This window comes from Zophobas morio, unplaced genomic scaffold, assembly GCF_036711695.1.
Source record: "Zophobas morio isolate AGI-343-1 ecotype UQ-CSIRO unplaced genomic scaffold, CSIRO_AGI_Zmor_V1 ptg000029l, whole genome shotgun sequence".
Taxonomy (NCBI): domain Eukaryota; kingdom Metazoa; phylum Arthropoda; class Insecta; order Coleoptera; family Tenebrionidae; genus Zophobas; species Zophobas morio.
The window spans coordinates 6,058,874-6,077,912 of NW_026972134.1; the positions used below are offsets into that span (position 1 = coordinate 6,058,874).

At 33.9% G+C, this 19,039-nt stretch overlaps 2 protein-coding genes across 6 annotated transcripts; both read left to right on the forward strand.

Annotated features, from left to right (window-relative positions):
• Positions 1-121: 121 nt before the first annotated feature.
• On the forward strand, positions 122-2,390 carry LOC135137331 (cytochrome P450 4C1-like). Its single transcript, XM_064066953.1, has 10 exons — positions 122-317; positions 374-568; positions 619-804; positions 855-924; positions 1,236-1,362; positions 1,416-1,494; positions 1,557-1,723; positions 1,768-1,936; positions 1,984-2,163; positions 2,221-2,390. The coding sequence occupies exons 1-10, from the start codon at positions 122-124 to the stop codon at positions 2,388-2,390; spliced, it is 1,539 nt and encodes a 512-aa protein (XP_063923023.1).
• Positions 2,391-3,563: 1,173 nt separating this feature from the next.
• On the forward strand, positions 3,564-18,138 carry LOC135137436 (ubiquinone biosynthesis O-methyltransferase-like). Of its 5 annotated transcripts, XM_064067080.1 has the most exons (6): positions 3,852-3,904; positions 4,468-4,874; positions 16,990-17,060; positions 17,122-17,416; positions 17,465-17,872; positions 17,927-18,138. In XM_064067080.1, the coding sequence occupies exons 4-6, from the start codon at positions 17,194-17,196 to the stop codon at positions 18,049-18,051; spliced, it is 756 nt and encodes a 251-aa protein (XP_063923150.1). In that variant the 5' UTR covers positions 3,852-3,904; positions 4,468-4,874; positions 16,990-17,060; positions 17,122-17,193; the 3' UTR covers positions 18,052-18,138. The 5 variants fall into 5 exon arrangements, with proteins under 5 accessions (XP_063923149.1, XP_063923151.1, XP_063923147.1 ...); XM_064067081.1 differs by lacking the exon at positions 4,468-4,874 and having other exon boundaries at positions 3,843-3,904; positions 17,187-17,416; XM_064067078.1 differs by having other exon boundaries at positions 4,468-4,738; positions 16,990-17,416.
• The last annotated feature ends 901 nt before the right edge of the window (positions 18,139-19,039 follow it).

Here is a 19,039-nt window from a genome sequence, read left to right on the forward strand (position 1 = left end):
CTTTCATCACTCTTCTGGTAGATTGCAACAGCGCTTATGAACTGTGTGGACACAAAAAATTAATTAATACTCGAAATCTTTCGTTAGGTTTCATTCTCTAGTTACAACTGCAGTTATAAACATGGATTATTTAAAAAAATCTTCGTCCATCAGTGTTTCTACGATTTTTAAGTTATCATTAATTTTGTTGTGTTTACTACTGGTGGTTGTCTACTTTTGGAAGAAACGTTGGCTTTATTATTATTCATCAATATTGCCAGGACCATTTTCCTTACCATTTCTGGGAACTGTAAGGGTAGCGTTTGCTGGGCAAAAAAGTAAGTACTGTATTTTTTGTACCATTTGCATTCTAAACTTGGGACTACTGTTTTAGACATTTTCCCCCTTTTTGAAAATTTGGTAAAAACGTGCCCACTTGTGTGGAGGGTGTGGATTGGTAATCAATTATATGTTGTGACTTCACGTCCTAACGACATTGACAAACTACTGAATAACTTCTTAAGTAAAGAAAATATTTTACTTTACGATTTTAACGAAGAAAATCTCAGCTCTCTGTTCACTTCAAGGGGTCGGTGTTAAAAAAAAAATTTAAGATGTAATATTTATTTAACATTTTAGTAAGCGTTTGGAAAATTCACAGGAAAATGATCAATCCCAGTTTCAACCAGCAGATCATTAATTCCTTTACCGGTATTTTTGTTAAGTATGCAAACGTATTAAATGAAGGGTTCGAACAAAATTGTGGTAAAGGTTCCGTTGACGTGTTGACCATGGTGTGGCGATGTACTTTAGATACATTGTTCGGTAACATGAGTTGAACGGAAAATTCATTTAACAAAAATATGTATTTTTAGAAACTTTAGCCAACGTTGACCCAAAACTGCTGAGGAAGGGAAACGATAAGTTCGTATGTATGATATTAAGGTATGCGCGAAAATTACATCAAATATTGAATCGTATTTAAGAATTGAATTGAGAAACTTAATTATCATGATATTGAAAACCTCACAGCTTGAAAAATCTTGAACGAGTAAAACAACCTTAAGTTTACTTTTTATTTCCCGAGCGTAAGTTCTCTGATTATACCCACTACATCAAGTTTGATGACGAAATTTTTAAGAAGTCTTCTACATCTGAAATCAGTAATAAGCATCTACTAAAAATGATCTATGTTCCCATAACCTGTATATGGTTTTACAAATATCTTTAAGTTGTATATTGTATTTAATTTTCAGATATGAACGACTGCTTACTGAGAGGTTCTTCAATGTAATTTACCACTTTACCTTTTTCTGGAAACTGAGTGTCTTGCACAAGGAAGTCACGCAAATTGTAAATGACATGTTCGACCACATTAAACAGGTAACAACACTCTTATTAGTTTCTAAACTTCGAAAAAACATCAATTTTTGTAGCTAATTGATCTTCACATGAAAACAAAGTTTTTGTCCATCGAAAGCAGTAGTGTTATAGATGCTGAAGTGTGTAACAATAGTAAGTTTAAATTATTGTACACGCCTTCACCTACTTTACTCATGAGAATTTTTTATCTATAGATGACAATCTTAAAGAAAAGGCCTTTTTGAATCACCTGTTAACTAAAGAACTGACAGCAAAAGAAGTTCTAGAAGAAACTACTTTCATGTTTATGGCTGGCAGCGAAACGACAGCTCTCACGATATCTTCAGTTTTGCTCGTATTGAGCATCTATCCAGAAATTCAGGTAGAATAAAATAAAAAAAAATCCAAATATCACTCTGTTTTTAGGAAACAATTTATGAAGAACAGTGTAGTATATTTGCGGATATTGACAAGGATGCAACTTTAGATGATATTAACCAGATGAATTACTTGGAACGCGTCATAAAAGAAACTATGAGGTTTTTACCTCCTGCGCCTTATCTAGCTAGAGATATAGAGGAAACAACCGAATTAAGTAAATTAGTTAATAACAGCGTAAAAAATATGATTATTGTGTTTTAGATTCTCATGTATACCCAGCAGGCAGTGCGGCACTCATTCCAGTATGGTACGTTCACAAATATCCGGAATTTTGGCCCAATCCCTTAAAATTTGATCCAGATAGATTTCTGCCTGAAGAAATTGAAAAGAGACCTCGTGCTGCATATTTACCATTTAGTTACGGTCATCGTAACTGCATTGGTTAGATTGTATAATCATATAAAGAAATAGTAATATGTAATAATTTGTTTTGACTAGGTCTAAAATATGGAATGATGTCCATGAAAGCGATACTCTCCACCATTTTAAGGCGGTTTAAAATAAAACCAGGGAAGTATAAATCGATCGAAGAAATTGAAGTGGAGTTTCATTTTGTGGGAAAATCGAAAGATGGATATAAGGTAGCCGTGGAAAAGAGGGGAAACTAAAAAACAGAATAATAATGATCTGTTTAGTAGTACTTGGATTTTGTACAAAATAAAATTGTATATTCTATTTAGACGTATTTTCATTTATTTTAAGTATAGAGAACTTGGATTTGGGGAAAATGCACAACTGAGATAGCAATCGTGACGAAGGCCAAGCAGAATCGTAAAATAAAAATATAAGTAATGTCGAATATTGGCGAAATTGTAACCAGAATCAAATGAAATTTATTTTGACCGTTCTCTGTATTCCATTTGCATAATAAAAACCAATTGAAAGTAGTCTAATAACCAACTTATTCAAATTAGTTTTTAATTTTTTAGGTTCCGTTTTTACTAATTTTTTTAAACCTGATTATGTCTTCTGGTACTTGCTAGTGAAAGTAGAGTGTAATATTTGTGTCATCCATAATTTTCCAATAGAGTTGTCTATGTGATTGATTTTAAATTTAAATTTTGTTTTCCACCAAAGTGATTAGTTTTAGTATACTGTCTATGTACTTCTTTGTGGAAATAAAAGCGCTTCCAGTTTTGTGGAATATTATTATTATTATAATTTTGTGCATTACTTTATCATTAGCCTGTATATTGTACCTTGACATGAACAAAAATTCAACAACAAGATAACAATTCTCATTCGCGGGATCGCAGTTCTTTGGGTCAATTTAAATACTGACTTTTGAGTGGGAGCGAAATAAACTTATAGCAAAATTTGCTTAAGGCAGACACAGTTAAATACAGCCCCATAAGGGCAACGTGGTCAACGACCACGTTTTACCGAAGGTAAACGAATTGGGTTCAGCAACACGATAACAAACAACTAAATACTCAATAGTCTGCACTATGTGACGGACAAGTTCTCTGTTATACATCGCACATTGCACTACTTACGATCTTGAAATGTCATCGGTAATTAAAAAAATACTACATTTCAAAGCTGAAAATAAGTTAAACTTTTAGAAACGATTAGAATTTAAAAATAAAGGCCTCCTTTTTCCGAAAGTGAATATCTTGATCACAAAAGAAAAATGTAAAGACATTAAGCGGTACTTCCGCGGAAACACGTATAAATTATACGCGACAAAGCTTTAGTAATGTTAAGTACTAAAAAGTCTATTGTGAAGAATCTGCGGGTTTTAATGATCTAATATTTTTTAAACACAAAAGAAGGAAGAACTGAGACGAAATTTAAGGCGTTTTAAGAAATAAAAGGTAAGTTTATAGAAAGTATGTATTTATATATGTAAGGTTTATAAATTGACCCTACACTAGACTACCAGTACTTATTACTTAGTTTTAATAATTCACCATAGGTAAAACTTCGCATTTCGCTCTGAGCGTAGATTGTTTTGTCTTGTTTTGCAAAGAACTGGTTTTACCTGTTGCTTTTTTAAATTGGTCAAATTTAAGAATAAGAACAGGTTATTTGACCGTAATAACTCAGTGGTTTGAATTCTATGCTCTAACGAAGTGAGCCAGTGGTATCAAATTTTTATCGGAATTTTTATTAATACCAGGTATGTTTCATTATCTAAGTTACCAAAACGTTTCATATATTCGAAATCTATAAAATTTTAGGCCACTCGTTGCTCGAAAGTGTTTTTTTTTTTTCAAAATCCACCAATAATGTCGATGGTGTTACTCCAAATTTATTTTTTAATTTAATCTCTAAAACGATGGATCTAGATTATTTTCAGATGCGTTCACAAATAAATGTACATAATCAATTTTTGTTAAGACAACTGAATATAACTTGGTGATAAAAGTAGTTGGGCTATGATATGGAAAAAAGGTTTAGGAATAAATTTGTCTTGTTTCTACAGAGTGTTTTTCGATTCGACCTTCAGTCCCTTGAATATTTTTCTCCGCGTAAAATAAAATAGTTTTATGTACGATCGACCAATAATAAATTAATTTTGGACCTAATTCGCGGGCGTAAACTTAGTCTTTTCGGCCCTCGGGCGATAATGAGTCGATTATTGCCCGCTGACAAAATTTTCATTTATAAAAAAAATCGAAATGAGAATTTGTTATTTATTTATTAACATGGACAGTTATATCTATTTTACATTCGTTGCAGTTGTTAATATTGACGCCACAAGGAATGCTGTTGACAAATTCATTGCTGGAAGACCCTTTACTGGTTGAAGGGACGACAGCATCTCCGCGTATCAACACCTGTTTCGCTATTTTCATTTTATTGTTTAAAGAATCTTCAATGTAAGACTCGGCTACCACTGACGACTTCCATCCTCCATGGCGTTTTATATTTATCAAGTCTGCACCTTCATTAGCCAAAAGGGTGGCGGACGATCGACGAAGACAGTGTCCGGTGTAGATGCACGTATCTGGTAATTTCAAAAATGTTGCTACTTTTTTGGGAATCTGGCCCAGAATATTTTTGCCAACAACTTGGGACGTACATTTCCCACTTTTATAAAAAACGAAGAGTCGACGGTGTTTCGTATGTGACGGCCTCAGAGACAGGTATTTTCTAAACAATTGTAGAAAATTCACTGTTATTTCTGCATTATTCAGAACAGTAAATATTCTATCAATTTTGTTCTTCGTGTTTCTAACTTTCACAATTAGGGCGGATCCTACATCGTCAATATCATCAAGGGTCATTTGACATAATTCTTCCCTCTGGCATGCCCCAGCAATACCAAAAATTACAGCTACCTGCAATTGTAAAAATACAATAAATCTCAAAAATTTGACTTTTTGCTCATTTTTATCATCAAAAAATTTTCGTCCGGAGCTTCCACAAAGAATTTAATAATTTCTTCCCTGGTAAGTATTTTGCATTTCTTAGGTTTATATCCTTCACTCTGTCGCTTCAGAAAGGCAAATAATTTTTTGAATTGACTTATATCAATGTTTTCTTTTGCTACCAAATTGGCTCGGATCATTGAGTACTTTGACCAGAGCGATGACGGTTTATACACTTTGCACAGTTCGTCAAAATATACTAGCATACTATCTTCAGTTGCAGTTTGAACATTATTGTCTTTACACCACTTTACTATTATTAAGACCCACTACTGACCCGGAAATGACCGGCATTCAGGCAAGACTTCTATTATTACGGGTACTAAGACCAAGTAATGATATGCATTGATTAGATTAACAGAACAACTTTCGAGATTCCAGAATTACAGCATACAAATTAGTCTGCTATTATTCTCTAATCTCACCCCATCCCCAAAAGTCTAGCGTAACTACCGACCATTTATCCGCGCATCACATGAAAAGTGACCTACACTACTCTGACCTACTGGTGCTAATCTAATCTGACTGACATGATCAGACTGTTCAAGAAACTTACGAACAATATGACATGTTCCTAACAAAACAGCTTTTTGAATTTTGACAATTATTGAATCATTCAAATGCAAAGACTTTAAATTCTCAACTAAGCTATTTGGAACTACACCTACGTTAGAGATAACTAGGGGTAGAATTGAAATTTTTTTAAGATTCAACATGGATTTCATTTCTATCGGTAATAATTGTAGATATTTTGAAATCTTGGTGTCGTATGTTTGAATAATGTTGTTTGTGTTAGGAATAGCAATGTCAATGAGAATGGCTTCGTTCGTGTGTTTTTTGATAAGTATGATGTCTGGTCTGTTAGCTGTAATGTTTAAGTCTGTAAGTATTGTGCGATCCCAGTATAATTTGTATTTGTTATTTTCAAGGAACGGAGATGGAATGTAAGTGTAATAGGGTGTCGTATCTTCGATTAAGTTCATAAGTGTTGCTAATTCTTTGTGGATGATTTTGGCGGCGTTGTCGTGTCTAGCTTTGTAGTCAGTTTGTGCTAGGATGCTACAGGAAGAGATTATGTGCTGGATCGTTTCAGGTTTTGCTTTGCAGAGGCGACAGCAGTCGTTTCTTATGTTCGGATCTTTGATGATGTATTTTCTGTAATTCTTGGTATTGATTACTTGGTCTTGAATAGCAAACACAAATCCTTCTGTTTCGGCATACAATTTTGATTTTTTTAACCAAATCAATGACATCTTCTTATTGACGTGAGTTTCTTCTAAGTCTTTGTAGAATTTTCCATGTAGTTGTTTTTGTTTTAGCCCATTTATTATTTTGTCTATTGTGTGGGGTGTGTGGATTTCTTCGGTGTTCGACAGATTTAAGGGTGTGTGGTTCAAATCTTCTCTTGTGATGGTGCGAAACATTTCATTTCTTTCCGCTCGTTTCAAGAAATACTTCTTCAAATCTGAGATTTGTCTCTGATATAAGTTTTCTAGGTTCTGGAAACCCCTTCCTCCATTCTGTCTTGGTAATGAGAATCTTTCAATCCACGATTTTGGATTATTATTATTATTATTATTAGTAATCCCTCAACAGGCTGAGAGCCCAATTACTGAGGAATAAAAACTAGAAAATTAAGGCAAAAACTACTGTATTAATATAGAGTTAGACACTGAAAAACTGCTTAATTTTTGCTGGCGACGTACTAAATATATCAATTTTCGATTCCACCTCTCTATAGTTTTGAAGCATTTGATAAACCGGAGACGATTTCAATATGTTTGTTCTTGGGACAGGCATATGCAACAAAGAATATGATCTTAAACCTGGTTTTAGCACACGTAGCTTTAGGATCTTAAGAAGATCTTCACATTTGATATGATAATTTAAAATATTATGTAACATTAAGATAGAAGATGCTTTTCGCCTGCAGACCAAACTCTGATAGCCAAATCTACGTAACAGTATATCATTTGGAATTCCTCTTGTAGGGTAAACACCATCCCAGATATAAGACAAGAATTTTAAGAATCGACGCTGCGTTTTTTCCAACAGAGAAATGTAGGTTTGATAAAAAGGGCTCCATACCACCGACGCATACTCCAAGACGGATCTGACGTATGATAAAAAAAGAGAAGGTCTTTAAATTCCGCCGCGTTGCGAACAACAAACCCTAATGATTTATGCGCCGATATCGAGATAACCTCATAGTGCTTGTGGAAACTTAATTCAGCATCATATGTGACACCCAAGTCACATACATAATCAATGCGTTGCAGGACTCTTTGATCCAAGGCGTAGTTGTATACAACATTTGAAAGTTTAATCGAATATGACTTGACGATGCATTTATCGGCGTTTAACAGCAAATTGTTTTTTTCGACCATAGCAACACACGATTCAAGCTGTCTTGCAGACGAATACAATCCAAAGATGACTGTACGCGAAAAAAGATTTTCAAATCATCTGCATAAAGCAAGGAAGGAATGTCCAAAACATCTATAATGTCATTGATATACATTATAAACAACAATGGTCCCAAGACCGAGCCCTGCGGTACACTAGATGTCTGTGGAAACTGACGTGAGGAGCAACTGTTACAAAATACATACTGATATCTATTGCTTAGATAAGATTTAAAGACACTAAGCAAACCGTCGGAAAATCCAAAACTCTCCAGTTTATGTAGTAGAATACGATGATCAATGCGATCAAAAGCCTTGCTAAAATCCAAATAAATGCAATCAACTTGAAGATGTTTGTCAAACATTTCTGAGATATATTGCGTCTTAATCATCAAATTTGTGACAGTCGACCTTCCTTTAATGAAACCATGCTGCATCGGTGACAAGTTCTGCGAAACATGGAAAATGATGCGAGCATGCATTACAAATTCAAACACTTTAGCAAAGTTGTTGATCAAAGCAATTGGCCTATATTCACTGATTTCCGCAGTGCTTCCTTTTTTATGAATAGGCAAAATCCTAGATAACTTCCATTTGTCAGGAAATTTTGAATTACTCAAAATCAAATTGAATATAACTGTTAGTGGAGGAGCTAAAATTTTGGCACAGTCTTTCACAAAGAATGACGGAATCTCATCGGGCCCAGCGGTTAACGTCGGTTTTAGTTTCTTGCTCGCTGTAAGCACTTCAGACTCGTTAATTTTTCTAACATCTAATATATTTTGATTTAACGCAATCACAAGATCACTATCAATGGACGTATTCGTTGAGGTGCTACTAACAGGATGAAAAGACCTGGCAAAAAAATGCGCAAACGCATCAGCAATGTGTTGAGGGTTGGAAAGTTTGTTATCATTGTAAAACATATTAGCTGGAATACATGCATGATTCGATTTATTTTTAATAAACGTTCAAAACTTTTTTGGATCTCTCTTAATATCAAAAGTGATATTTTGGAAATATTCTTTGTAGGAAGTCCGAATCAAGAATTTTACAGTAGCGCGTATGCTTTTTAAAGCATTTTATAGGATTCCGTTGTTTTATTTCGTTTATATTTTTGCCACGCTTTCTCCTTCATTTTTAAGTTAGAAATAATTTGTTCATTATACCAAGGAGGATAACCTCTTGAAGGTTTTCTCTTAATAGGTACAAATGAAGAAAATAAGGGTTCTAATTTTAGTTATCAACAACCTTGTTGACATCAACACACGCGCCAAGAAAAGAGAAGTCAGTATTCAACATAGACTCATACAATGAGGAAAGATCAGCTTTCCTGAAATTACGGGATCCACCACAAATCCCGGAAGGGTTGCCACCTTTACTAGTTTTTAAGGAGGACAAATCGATACACAACGCTGGATGATATGAATCCTCAGTGCTTAAAAGTTCAACAGGCTTAGAAACAAAACAATGAAAATTAGAAAACACAAGGTCAAGGAGACGATTATCACGATTTAGGACACCATTCCATTGCGTAAGATTAAAAAATTCCGCAAAGTTAATGCAAGCATTGATAGCGTTATTTGATGGACCTCCCATCTTGGAGAAACTATAGAACTGGGAGATATTTGTATCACCTATAACAATTAAGTTAGCGCTGAATAATTGGTTAATGGAAGATAGACATTCAAAAAGACGAGCATAATCATCAACTACGGCAGAAGGAGGTATATATACAAGACAATTACAAATACCGATTTATACACTAGTCTAACTCTAGCAATTAAAATGTCAATATGCCTGATCTCATCAAAGCCAAAATTAAGCGAGTAAGGATCAATAGTTTCAGTTAGAAGATGCTTTTTAGCAGCAATCAGTACTCCACCACCTCGACTAGTGTCAGTTGCCGCAAGATCACGATCCTTACGATAGACATTAAAAATATTCGGTTCAAATAATTCATTATTAGACACATCATTTTTTAGCCAGGTCTCCGTGAGGATTAAGATGTCATACTGCGTCATAGTCATAGAGTTCACATGTATAAGACTGATTTTGGCATTTACTGATAAGAGAACAGTTCTTAAAAAAATCTGTCTAACGCAATAAGTTGCAAATCATTATTTTTTACGTAAAATATTTAGACTTATCTTTAAAGAGACATAAATATTCTTCGTAATCGTTATGGTTAAGTGATAATAAAGCTTCCAGTTTATAGATAGATAGATAGATAGATAGAGTTTATTGGTGTCATTCTACAAATGTATTTACACACGTCCAAAAGCATAGATAATTAATAAATTTAGATAATAATACAAGTAAGATGATACTATACTAATTAAATCTATATAACAATGATTGTATTAATTATTATAAATCCCCAGCACTTAATGTAAAATATAATAAAGCAACTTTAATAAACGCGTTCAAATTTATGAAGTAAGTACCAGTAGCGGCTCGTGGTCTTTTCGTTAGGTGAGGCAACAATTTCGTTTCAAAATCAGCAGGTATTAATTAACATGTTGGCAATTACTTTTGTTAAAAGACAGATTGTTTATTCGTTTTTATGAAAACAATACAAATAGCTCTGAGTCAGTAACATATCTCTATATGGGTACACTTCTCGAATAAAAAACATTTAATTGCTTCACACAAACCAACGAGAAAGTGTAAAGACTACAGAATTTGCTTTATTAGCATTAAGTATTCATTCATATGATCTAGGGCTGATTTAAATAAGTGTATTAATCAATTAATTAATAAAGTTTTGCTCAAATCTGAATGAGAGGTTCTAAATCTTTGACATACAATTGTTCATCGTAAGGAAACCGTGCTTAAATATTTAAACTTTATAAGAAATTCTGGAGATTATAGATTCTTATGTTGCTATCAGCATTGCAAGACTGACATTTTCATTGTCCTACTGTTTTCAAGTTAACTTAATAGTTATTTATGTTACAAGTGTTGAAAACGGTCCATTGCATTACGAACGGGAATACGGCGCGAGACGCAGTCGAGCGCTGTATGTAAGTGAGTAATGCAATGGAGTTTTCACACGAGTATCATACAATATTTTTTGCGCTGCATTTTTGAAAAAATAACATTTTTCAATCGCTAAAAGAATAAATATTACTGAACCGAAATTATGTTGGTATTGAATTTATTACCAAATACGTCAAATACCAATCTGTCAATTTGTCCGGGCTAGATTTTGAATTTCAAAGTTGAAATGGAAAATCGTGCACGTATTCAGAAAATTGCAGATAAAGCAACTGCAAATTTGTTGCCTGCAAAATCCGCAGATCCATATGAAGCCGAATATCAAAAATTCGTCAAGTGGCGCGAAGAAAATAAAATACGCGAATTTTCTGAAACGACGCTCTTGGTTTATTTCCAAATTAAGTCGGAAATTATGAAAGCCTCCACAATGTGGACAATATATTCAGTTCTGAAAAGTACTCTTGGCATCAAACATAACATAAATCATTCGAAATTTTATAAATTAACAGCGTTTTTAAAGCGGCAGAATGACACAAGCCCAAGTCTGAAATACTTACCAGTGGAAACATTTTTATTTACGGCTCCAGATCAGAGAGAATCTTGTGATTATGATTCAGCGTGAGGTTGCGAATAACGTCAAGTTTAAACGGTTTTTTTAATTAACAAGAACTACTAACAAATTGTAATAACATAATAGTTGTCAACAACATAAACCAAACCATCGAATAGTGTCAACTGTCAAATTACTACAAATCCAAATTTTGATCAACAAATTCCCCTATTTAAAATTACAACTTAAATTGCGCTTTTTTAAAATTTTTCCAGGGGAGGCACTGCCTCCCCTGCCTCCCCTGACGAGCCGCCACTGGTAAGTACTCATCAACAGAGTAAAAGGCCTTGTGAAGTAAATACTTTTTAATATTTATTAAAAGCATTTTCGTTTCAAGAGAATTAAATGTTTTTGGCAATGCATTATAAAACTTAATACAAAAATATGAGGTTCCATTCTTACATTTGGTGAGCTTCAGCAAGTTATAACTTAAGTCTTCACTTCTAGTTTTGTAATTGTGATATGTGCTTAATTTCCGGTAATCCTGAGCATTATTTACCAAATATTCAAGACAGCGATATATGTATAGACATGGTAAAGTAAGAACATTTAAGCTTATGAAAAATGATCTACAATCTTCACAGTATGAAACACCTGCAACAATTCTTAGTGCTCTCCTTTGGAGTTTAAATAATTTATTTAAGGTTGAGGAGTGTCCCCAAATTAATATGCCATAATTGAGATGACAATTTACTAAAGAGTGGTATGCTATCCGAAGATATTTTGAAGAAATCTTATTAGCCAAATTACGCAAAAGAAAAATGTTTTTTGATATTTTATTTGCTATGTAATCCCCATGTTTTTTCCATGTAAGTTCTGAGTCTATTAAAACACCAAGATATTTTGTAAATGTAAGTGTATCATTAACACCCTTTTTTAAACTAAACAACATCGTGACTGTTTTTTTTTTTATTTAACGATAATCGGTTCGCAGTGAACCAGTCTACTGATTGGTTTACAAGAAATTTATTTTTTGCTCTAGCTTGTTCAGTTGTTATTCCTGCATTGCCTATAGAGGTATCATCTGCATAAAGTGTGACCTCTCCATCCTGTAAATAAGAAGGGAGATCATTCGTAAACAAAAGGAATAAAATCGGCCCAAGAATTGAATCTTGCGGAACTCCATATGCAATGTTGGAAGCCTCTGAAAGTATTCCATTAAAACGTGTTCTCTGGGTACGATTTGTTAAATATGACATGATAAGTTTGACACTACTTGGATGAAAATTATAAAAATAAAGTTTACGCATTAGAATGTCGTGCGGCACACAATCAAATGCTTTACTTAGGTCTATAAAAGCGGCGGTATATATTTCTTTATTCTCAAAGCACTGATTCATTTTTTCAATGAGATTAATAAGAGCTTTAGAAATTGATCGTCCTTTGCGGAAGCCATACTGGTTTGGATTTAATAAGTTATATTTTTCTAAATACTCTTGTATTTGCTTTAATAAGATTTTTTCAAATATCTTTGAAATAATAGGAAGCAAAGAGATAGGCCTATAGTTATTGGGGTCATTTACATCCCCTTTTTTAAAAATTGGTATAATTTTTGCTGTTTTTAATGCGTCTGGAAATATACTGCTTTTAATACACTGATTTATAAGTTTTGTCAGCGGACCGATTATGATGTTTTTTGTATCTTTAATAAGTTTCACATTAAATCCATAGATATCCTTTGAGTTACTATTATTTAAGCTCTCGATGAACTCACGCACCTCAACTTGAGACACTGTTTGAAATTGAAAGAAGAATGTATTATTTTGCAACGATTTATTATAATAAATATTGGGTCGAAATTAGGTTTAGGGAGAGCAGATACTATCGACCTGGGGATTGTCGCAAAATAACAGTTTAAGTCCTTTGACGTTACTTTACATTCATTTACAACTTTTGCATGTTTATCACTATTAATGAGCTGCCATAGATGCCCTAGGATTATTTTTATTTTGTATTAAGTATTTCTCGTTATATTCGATTTTAGCGTTCCTAATTGCCTTGTTATATTTCTTCTTACAATGTAAGAGTTCATTTTTTAATTCACTAGATTTATGCATTTTGCAGGTATCAGATAATAGACCCAAGGTATTTCTTAAAGTTTTAAGTTCCGAAGTGAACAAGTTGTTATTAATAATTTTGGACTTACTACTAAAAATAATTTTCTTTTTAGGGAAAGCAATATTGTAATAATAACTTAAAATATTTACAAACATAGTAAACTTATCGTTGATAACTACATCACAATCAATGAAATCCCAGTTAATTGAACTTAGCATGTTGAAAAACATGAATCTTCCTATTCGTGTTATAGGTCTACATATTTTACTCACTGGGCTACAATTCTTGTCATTATTACTTACGGATAAATCTACTAAAACACCACTATGATCAGACAAATTAGGATCAAATGGTGACACCTCGATTTCATTACCCATATTATTGATAAATACATTGTCTAAGCAAGCATCCTTGCGGGTTGGAAAATATACGAGTTGGCGATAGCCATAACTTAGAAGTAATTCACAAAAATACTTAGCATTAGGGTCATCTACATTAAAATGAAGATTAAAATCTCCTCCAATCATCACACATTTTTTGTTGAAATCAAGAACATTAAGCAGTCTCACAACTGTGTCAAAGAAAATTTGTATGTTTCCTAGAGAAGATCTGTATAAACTTACTACTATTAAGTTAAAACTGGATATCAAAATACCAGCCATTTCGCAATGTATTTCCACTGACAACCTTTTTATGTGGGGAAGCCTAGTAATCAGAACATCGGAATCAACGAGTTGCATTACATCACCGTGAATATGGTTTTCTCTTGCATAGTAATCAGCGAGTTTGAAAGCTCCAAAAATAACACTTTCAGCTTCACAAGCACTGAGCCAGTGTTCACTAATACATAAGACACTAACTCTAGATTTTACTAGAGAAGCGTCTAACAGGTTAACTTTGTTTCGTAGGCACTGTATATTTATAAATAATATTTTTACATGCATTGTAGCAGAAGCCGATGCCGTTATTTTACTTGATCTTGTTTGGGTTTCTTCTGAAAAAAACGAGAGATAAAGGTACCCTGTGGCCATCTGCTCGCATCCATAGCTTTTTCTTTGTTAACCAAGTTAACAGTAACTTTAAAAGAAGAGTAATGTTCTGGATATTTCGATTGGAGAACTTGACATTGAATTTCCGGAAAGTCTTTTTTTGGAAAATCGGTTATTTGTTCTATCGTGGTTTCTGGACGAAGTCTAGATATGTATAAAAATGCTTTTTTTGGTGCAAGTTTGAAAGCGTGTGTTTCATTTGCCTGGTTTGTTCCAATTACAAAGTTTTGATTATTACGGTAACTGTTTTTTGTTTTGAGTTTTCTTTTGTTAACGACTTTTTCGAATCCATCTAAGTTATCATTTTTAGTTTGAGAATGTATGTTGTTCTCATTACTTTGTCCGTCATTTAAAGTTGGTTCTGCTGATTCAGTGACTATGGTATCTAAAACGTCTGTAGATCTGTATGTATTTTGCGCAGCGGTTGATGATGAATGAACTAATGCTTTTGCATTTATTTTTTTCCCGTGCTTCTCTTCTTCATCTGAATCTGAATCAATTTCATCTAAAAAAAATCTGCGAGGCTGAACTCTGTCCAAATTCCGTGATGCATGTTTTGCAGGAGGACTATTTGTGATATTCTGCTGTGATAACAATGTTTCGTTCTGATTTAAATGCGATTTTTGGAAGATATTTTCATCGGATGGTTGGTTGTAAATAACGTTAGTTGGTACAGTGAAAGTTCTGGTATCATCATTATTTCTTACACCAATATTTGATAAGCGTTTTTCAAGTCCTGTGGTGTTTAAAGTCTATGAAGGTCTCTGCGTATTCATCGACATTTTTAATACATTAATTTTTAAGTCGTATATGTCACTTTGTAATTTATTTATTAGTGTATTTTGCGATATTATTAAGGTTTTGCAGTTTACGAGCTCGTCAAGCAATATAGATATTTGATCGTTGCATGCGCACTCGATATTTTTATCTTTAAAAAAATTTGAGAGACTTTCATTTATTGCACTTTGTAATTCAGCACTGGTGTCGGACACCTTCTTGGGCTTTGGACCCATAATTATTGAATCAAATAATTCGATTTAATGAACTATTTTCGGAGCAACAACAAGCACGTCTACACTCGTTCACAGTTCAATACAATAATACATATATCAGCTAATTTATTATTCACACTTCGAATATTTTGATAATAAAGTCGCAAAGTATCAGACGCACTATGTTGAGAGTAGTTATGACTGCCTAAAGAGATGTCGGAAGACTCTGAATCCAAGAACAACCTAGCTAATGAAACTGAATGAGTAAATAAATTCTTTTTGAAACTGTTCAGAGCCGCTTTATATGATTCACACAAATTATATTCCCATGCTGCATGATTTAAATTTAGATTCTCCGGCCGATTACGTATAGTTTTACAATTAATGCAGCATTTCTTGTTCTCTGTCTCTGAATCAACATCCGAAAAAGGGCAGTCTTTAACTTTATGTTTTCCAGCGCATAAGGGGCAGCTCAGTTCGTTTTTACACTGCTTACTACTATGAAAGAAGCCATTGCAATTGTAGCAACATGGTATACCAATAGCGTCATATACAGAACATGGATTAAGTCCAATTAAAAAATGACCAGATTTTAAGAAAAGATTGTAAGTAACAATATCTACTTCAACATCAGCCTGAAAAACGTTTTTGTTGGACCGCGTTGGCCAGAGACGAATCAACTTACAAAAAGAAGACTGCTGGATTAGATCTGGATTCTGTTTTTTCATGTAAGACAATAACCAGTTCTCAGAAACATCATTGGAAAAACCTACTATTCTAATCTTGGGATGGAAAGGATTTACCTCTTTAATATTATAAGTCTCTGAAAGATTAACAGACGCTATTTCTTTAAACTTCTTCCCTCCTGCTTCATCATTACAAGAAATAAGTAACTTTCCACTAGAGACAGGTTTGACTTTTGTTACCGCAATTTTCTCATCAATTATGTTAACTTTCTTTAATATATCCGATCGAGTCTGAGATATTTACAAACTCATTGTAGGTCTTTTTATATAATGCTCTAGATTTCGCCGGTAAAAGATTCAAAGTAATTTTCTTCGCTTGCTCTTCTATTGATGTGACACAATCGGCGGCACAATCGTCTTCATCCATACTCTTATTTGGTCACTTCCGCACTTTTAAAAGCAAAACACAAAACGTGAACGCGTTTTCAAAGTTTTTTTTGTTGCTAGGTGTTGCTTTAGTTACGAGGATTTGTTACCTCAATGATAAATTGATTTCAGTAGAAGGGAAGGTTTCTTTTAATTATTTTGTGTTTCAAACAAAAAAATGTCGATCGTACATAAAGTTTTGTATGCAGCTCTGGCGTAAGCCGCGTCTTTGGCCCTTGTCGTGTTAGAGCACTCGGGCTTTCGGTCCTCTTGCTCTAACCTCCACGCCGCGGGCCAAAAACGCCTTTCTTACGCCCTTGATACATAAATAACTATTTATATCATATATTTTACATTGGGTGTTATTTAAATGACATTAAATTTATATAAATTATATAAATTTAATATATATTATAAATTCATTACACACCTCACGAAAATATATTTCATCATTTTGTTTTATCTGTTATCTGTCTGATTAACTGTGTGAGATTTCATATAAGAAATAAAATTATTATTAATGTGTCTAAAGTAGTTAGTATAGAAAAGTCTGACGTCCTAATAACATAGATACATATTTTACGAACTTTGTTTCTATTTGCAGTCTGATATTTCTTCCAAAGTTTTCGTACCGTTTTGAGCCATGAATATCAATTTGTGATTAGGACTTTGTAGGTAAGGTATTGTTATTGCTGCAATGGGTTTCTCTGCAGTTTAAAATCAAGTATGATTTTAGTTTCATGCCAAATGCATGAGGCCGAGTACATAACATAAAAACATTTTTTATTATTCAATTACTAGACGCTTCATGTCGAAAGTAAAAACAGTCGACCCTCAAGAAATAAAAAATTTTGCCGATATGGCCAATGATTGGTGGAATTTGTCGGGCAAGTGTGCGCCTCTTCATGCACTAAATAAATGTAGAATACCCTGGATTCACAATCAACTGGTCGATTCTGGTGTCATTCAGCCTCATGCAAATCCATCTGCTCCTCTCGCAGGTCTTTCCACTCTAGATGTAGGTTGTGGCGGTAGGTTCTAGTTCATTGTTTCACGCTAATTACAAAACCAAATTTCAGGTGGAATTTTAAGCGAAGGTCCAAGTCGCCTTGGGTGCAACGTTACTGGTCTAGATGCGGGCGAAGATGTCATCGAGATCGCAAAATTGCATGCCGAAAATTTACCAAACCTGCGCTACGTCAACACAACTATCCAAGATCATGCCGCTGCGAATAAGGAAAAGTACGATGTTGTCGTGAGTTCTGAAGTTATTGAACACGTTACTGAAAAGGAGGACTTTGTCAAGCATTGCGTAGAGTGCGTTAAACCAGGGGGTTCTATTTTAATGACAACTCCTAACAAAACCTGGCTGTCATGGTTCCATATGATTTTCGTGTTTGAGAGCTTTTTCAGGATTTTACCGAAAGGAACGCATAGATACGACATATTCATTCACGTCGACAAGTTGAAGGAAATTTTCAAGAAAGGTACGTAGAAAGTGTGAAAATTGTGTGAGGTAATTTATGTTTGGTCCTTTTTAGAGAATTGCGAAACTATACATACTTCCGGAATTTTCTATTTTCCTGTTAACGGCAGGTGGTACTTGATTAACAATGAAAATCCTGGTTACCTTATCCATGTTATAAAACGACCTCAAATGTTCTAGTTGCTTTTTTCAAAAATGGAACGTTCTAGAAAGATTTGATGGCCAGGAAAGAAGATTTGTTAATGATAAATTTACTAAATACTAAAAACCAACAAAATAAAAATTAAAAATCCCTGCTTTTAATCCTTAATTGACATTAGTTTTTTGCGCATGGCCTTTGTTTGAAACTTATCATGAAATATATATTATTATACAATCTAAAGCACTTAATTAGAGTAGAGTTAAAATGATGATGCTGTTACGCAATAAACCCCTACGTTGCCGGGAGCTTTCTGGTAGTTGCGGCGATGTTGGGTGAGTCATCATCGGTCAAGATGGCCGAGCGGCGTTCCATAAAGACAACTCTGGAGCGGGTTACCAAAAGTCCCGATTTCGGGGCTCAGAAAAATCTCGAGCGGCGATCTCGATCCATCGGGAGGAACGTATAGGTTTAAATAGAACCCACCGTTGAGAACGATTATTATTATCATTCAGTCAACAAGTCCAGCGAGTGTCGAGAAAACCCAGACAAGTTTTGTATTTTGTACATAATCGTTGTGTAATTAACCCACGCCGATTTTAATCAAGGCTCAACGTAACAGTACGTTCGAGGAATTACAAAATAAAAAATGTTAAAGTTTCTGCGGGTTAAATTAGGAACAACAATCTTTATTTCACCTAGCAAATTATAACTACATATTACACCACACAGAAGCTTTTGACGAAATGACAAAAGAAACATATTCTGTCTAGATAATAATCATCATGATCATCATGCCTTCTAGGATATAATCAAAAGTCTTGAAATACATAAATTTACAAAATTTCCTATTATTATTTATAGGTGTCCAGCAGAGCTGTTCAAAGTACTCAAAAAAAGTACTTGAAGTACCAAGTACAAAGTACTACTTGAAATAGTGTTCAAGTAAAGTACCAAGTACTTACTTTCAGCAAGAGTATTTCAAGTATCAAGTACTTTTCAGATGTACTTGAAGTACAAGCCAAGTAC

Bases quoted from the DNA above. Each gene is read 5' to 3' on its own strand.
- LOC135137436 (XM_064067079.1), top strand. From the start codon at position 17,194: ATGTCGAAAGTAAAAACAGTCGACCCTCAAGAAATAAAAAATTTTGCC. The intron at 17,417-17,464 runs GTAGGTTCTAGT...ACCAAATTTCAG, and splicing joins TCTAGATGTAGGTTGTGGCG to GTGGAATTTTAAGCGAAGGT. The intron at 17,873-17,926 runs GTACGTAGAAAG...GGTCCTTTTTAG, and splicing joins GAAGGAAATTTTCAAGAAAG to AGAATTGCGAAACTATACAT.
- LOC135137331 (XM_064066953.1), top strand. From the start codon at position 122: ATGGATTATTTAAAAAAATCTTCGTCCATCAGTGTTTCTACGATTTTT. The intron at 318-373 runs GTAAGTACTGTA...CTACTGTTTTAG, and splicing joins AGCGTTTGCTGGGCAAAAAA to ACATTTTCCCCCTTTTTGAA. The intron at 1,724-1,767 runs GTAGAATAAAAT...CTCTGTTTTTAG, and splicing joins GCATCTATCCAGAAATTCAG to GAAACAATTTATGAAGAACA.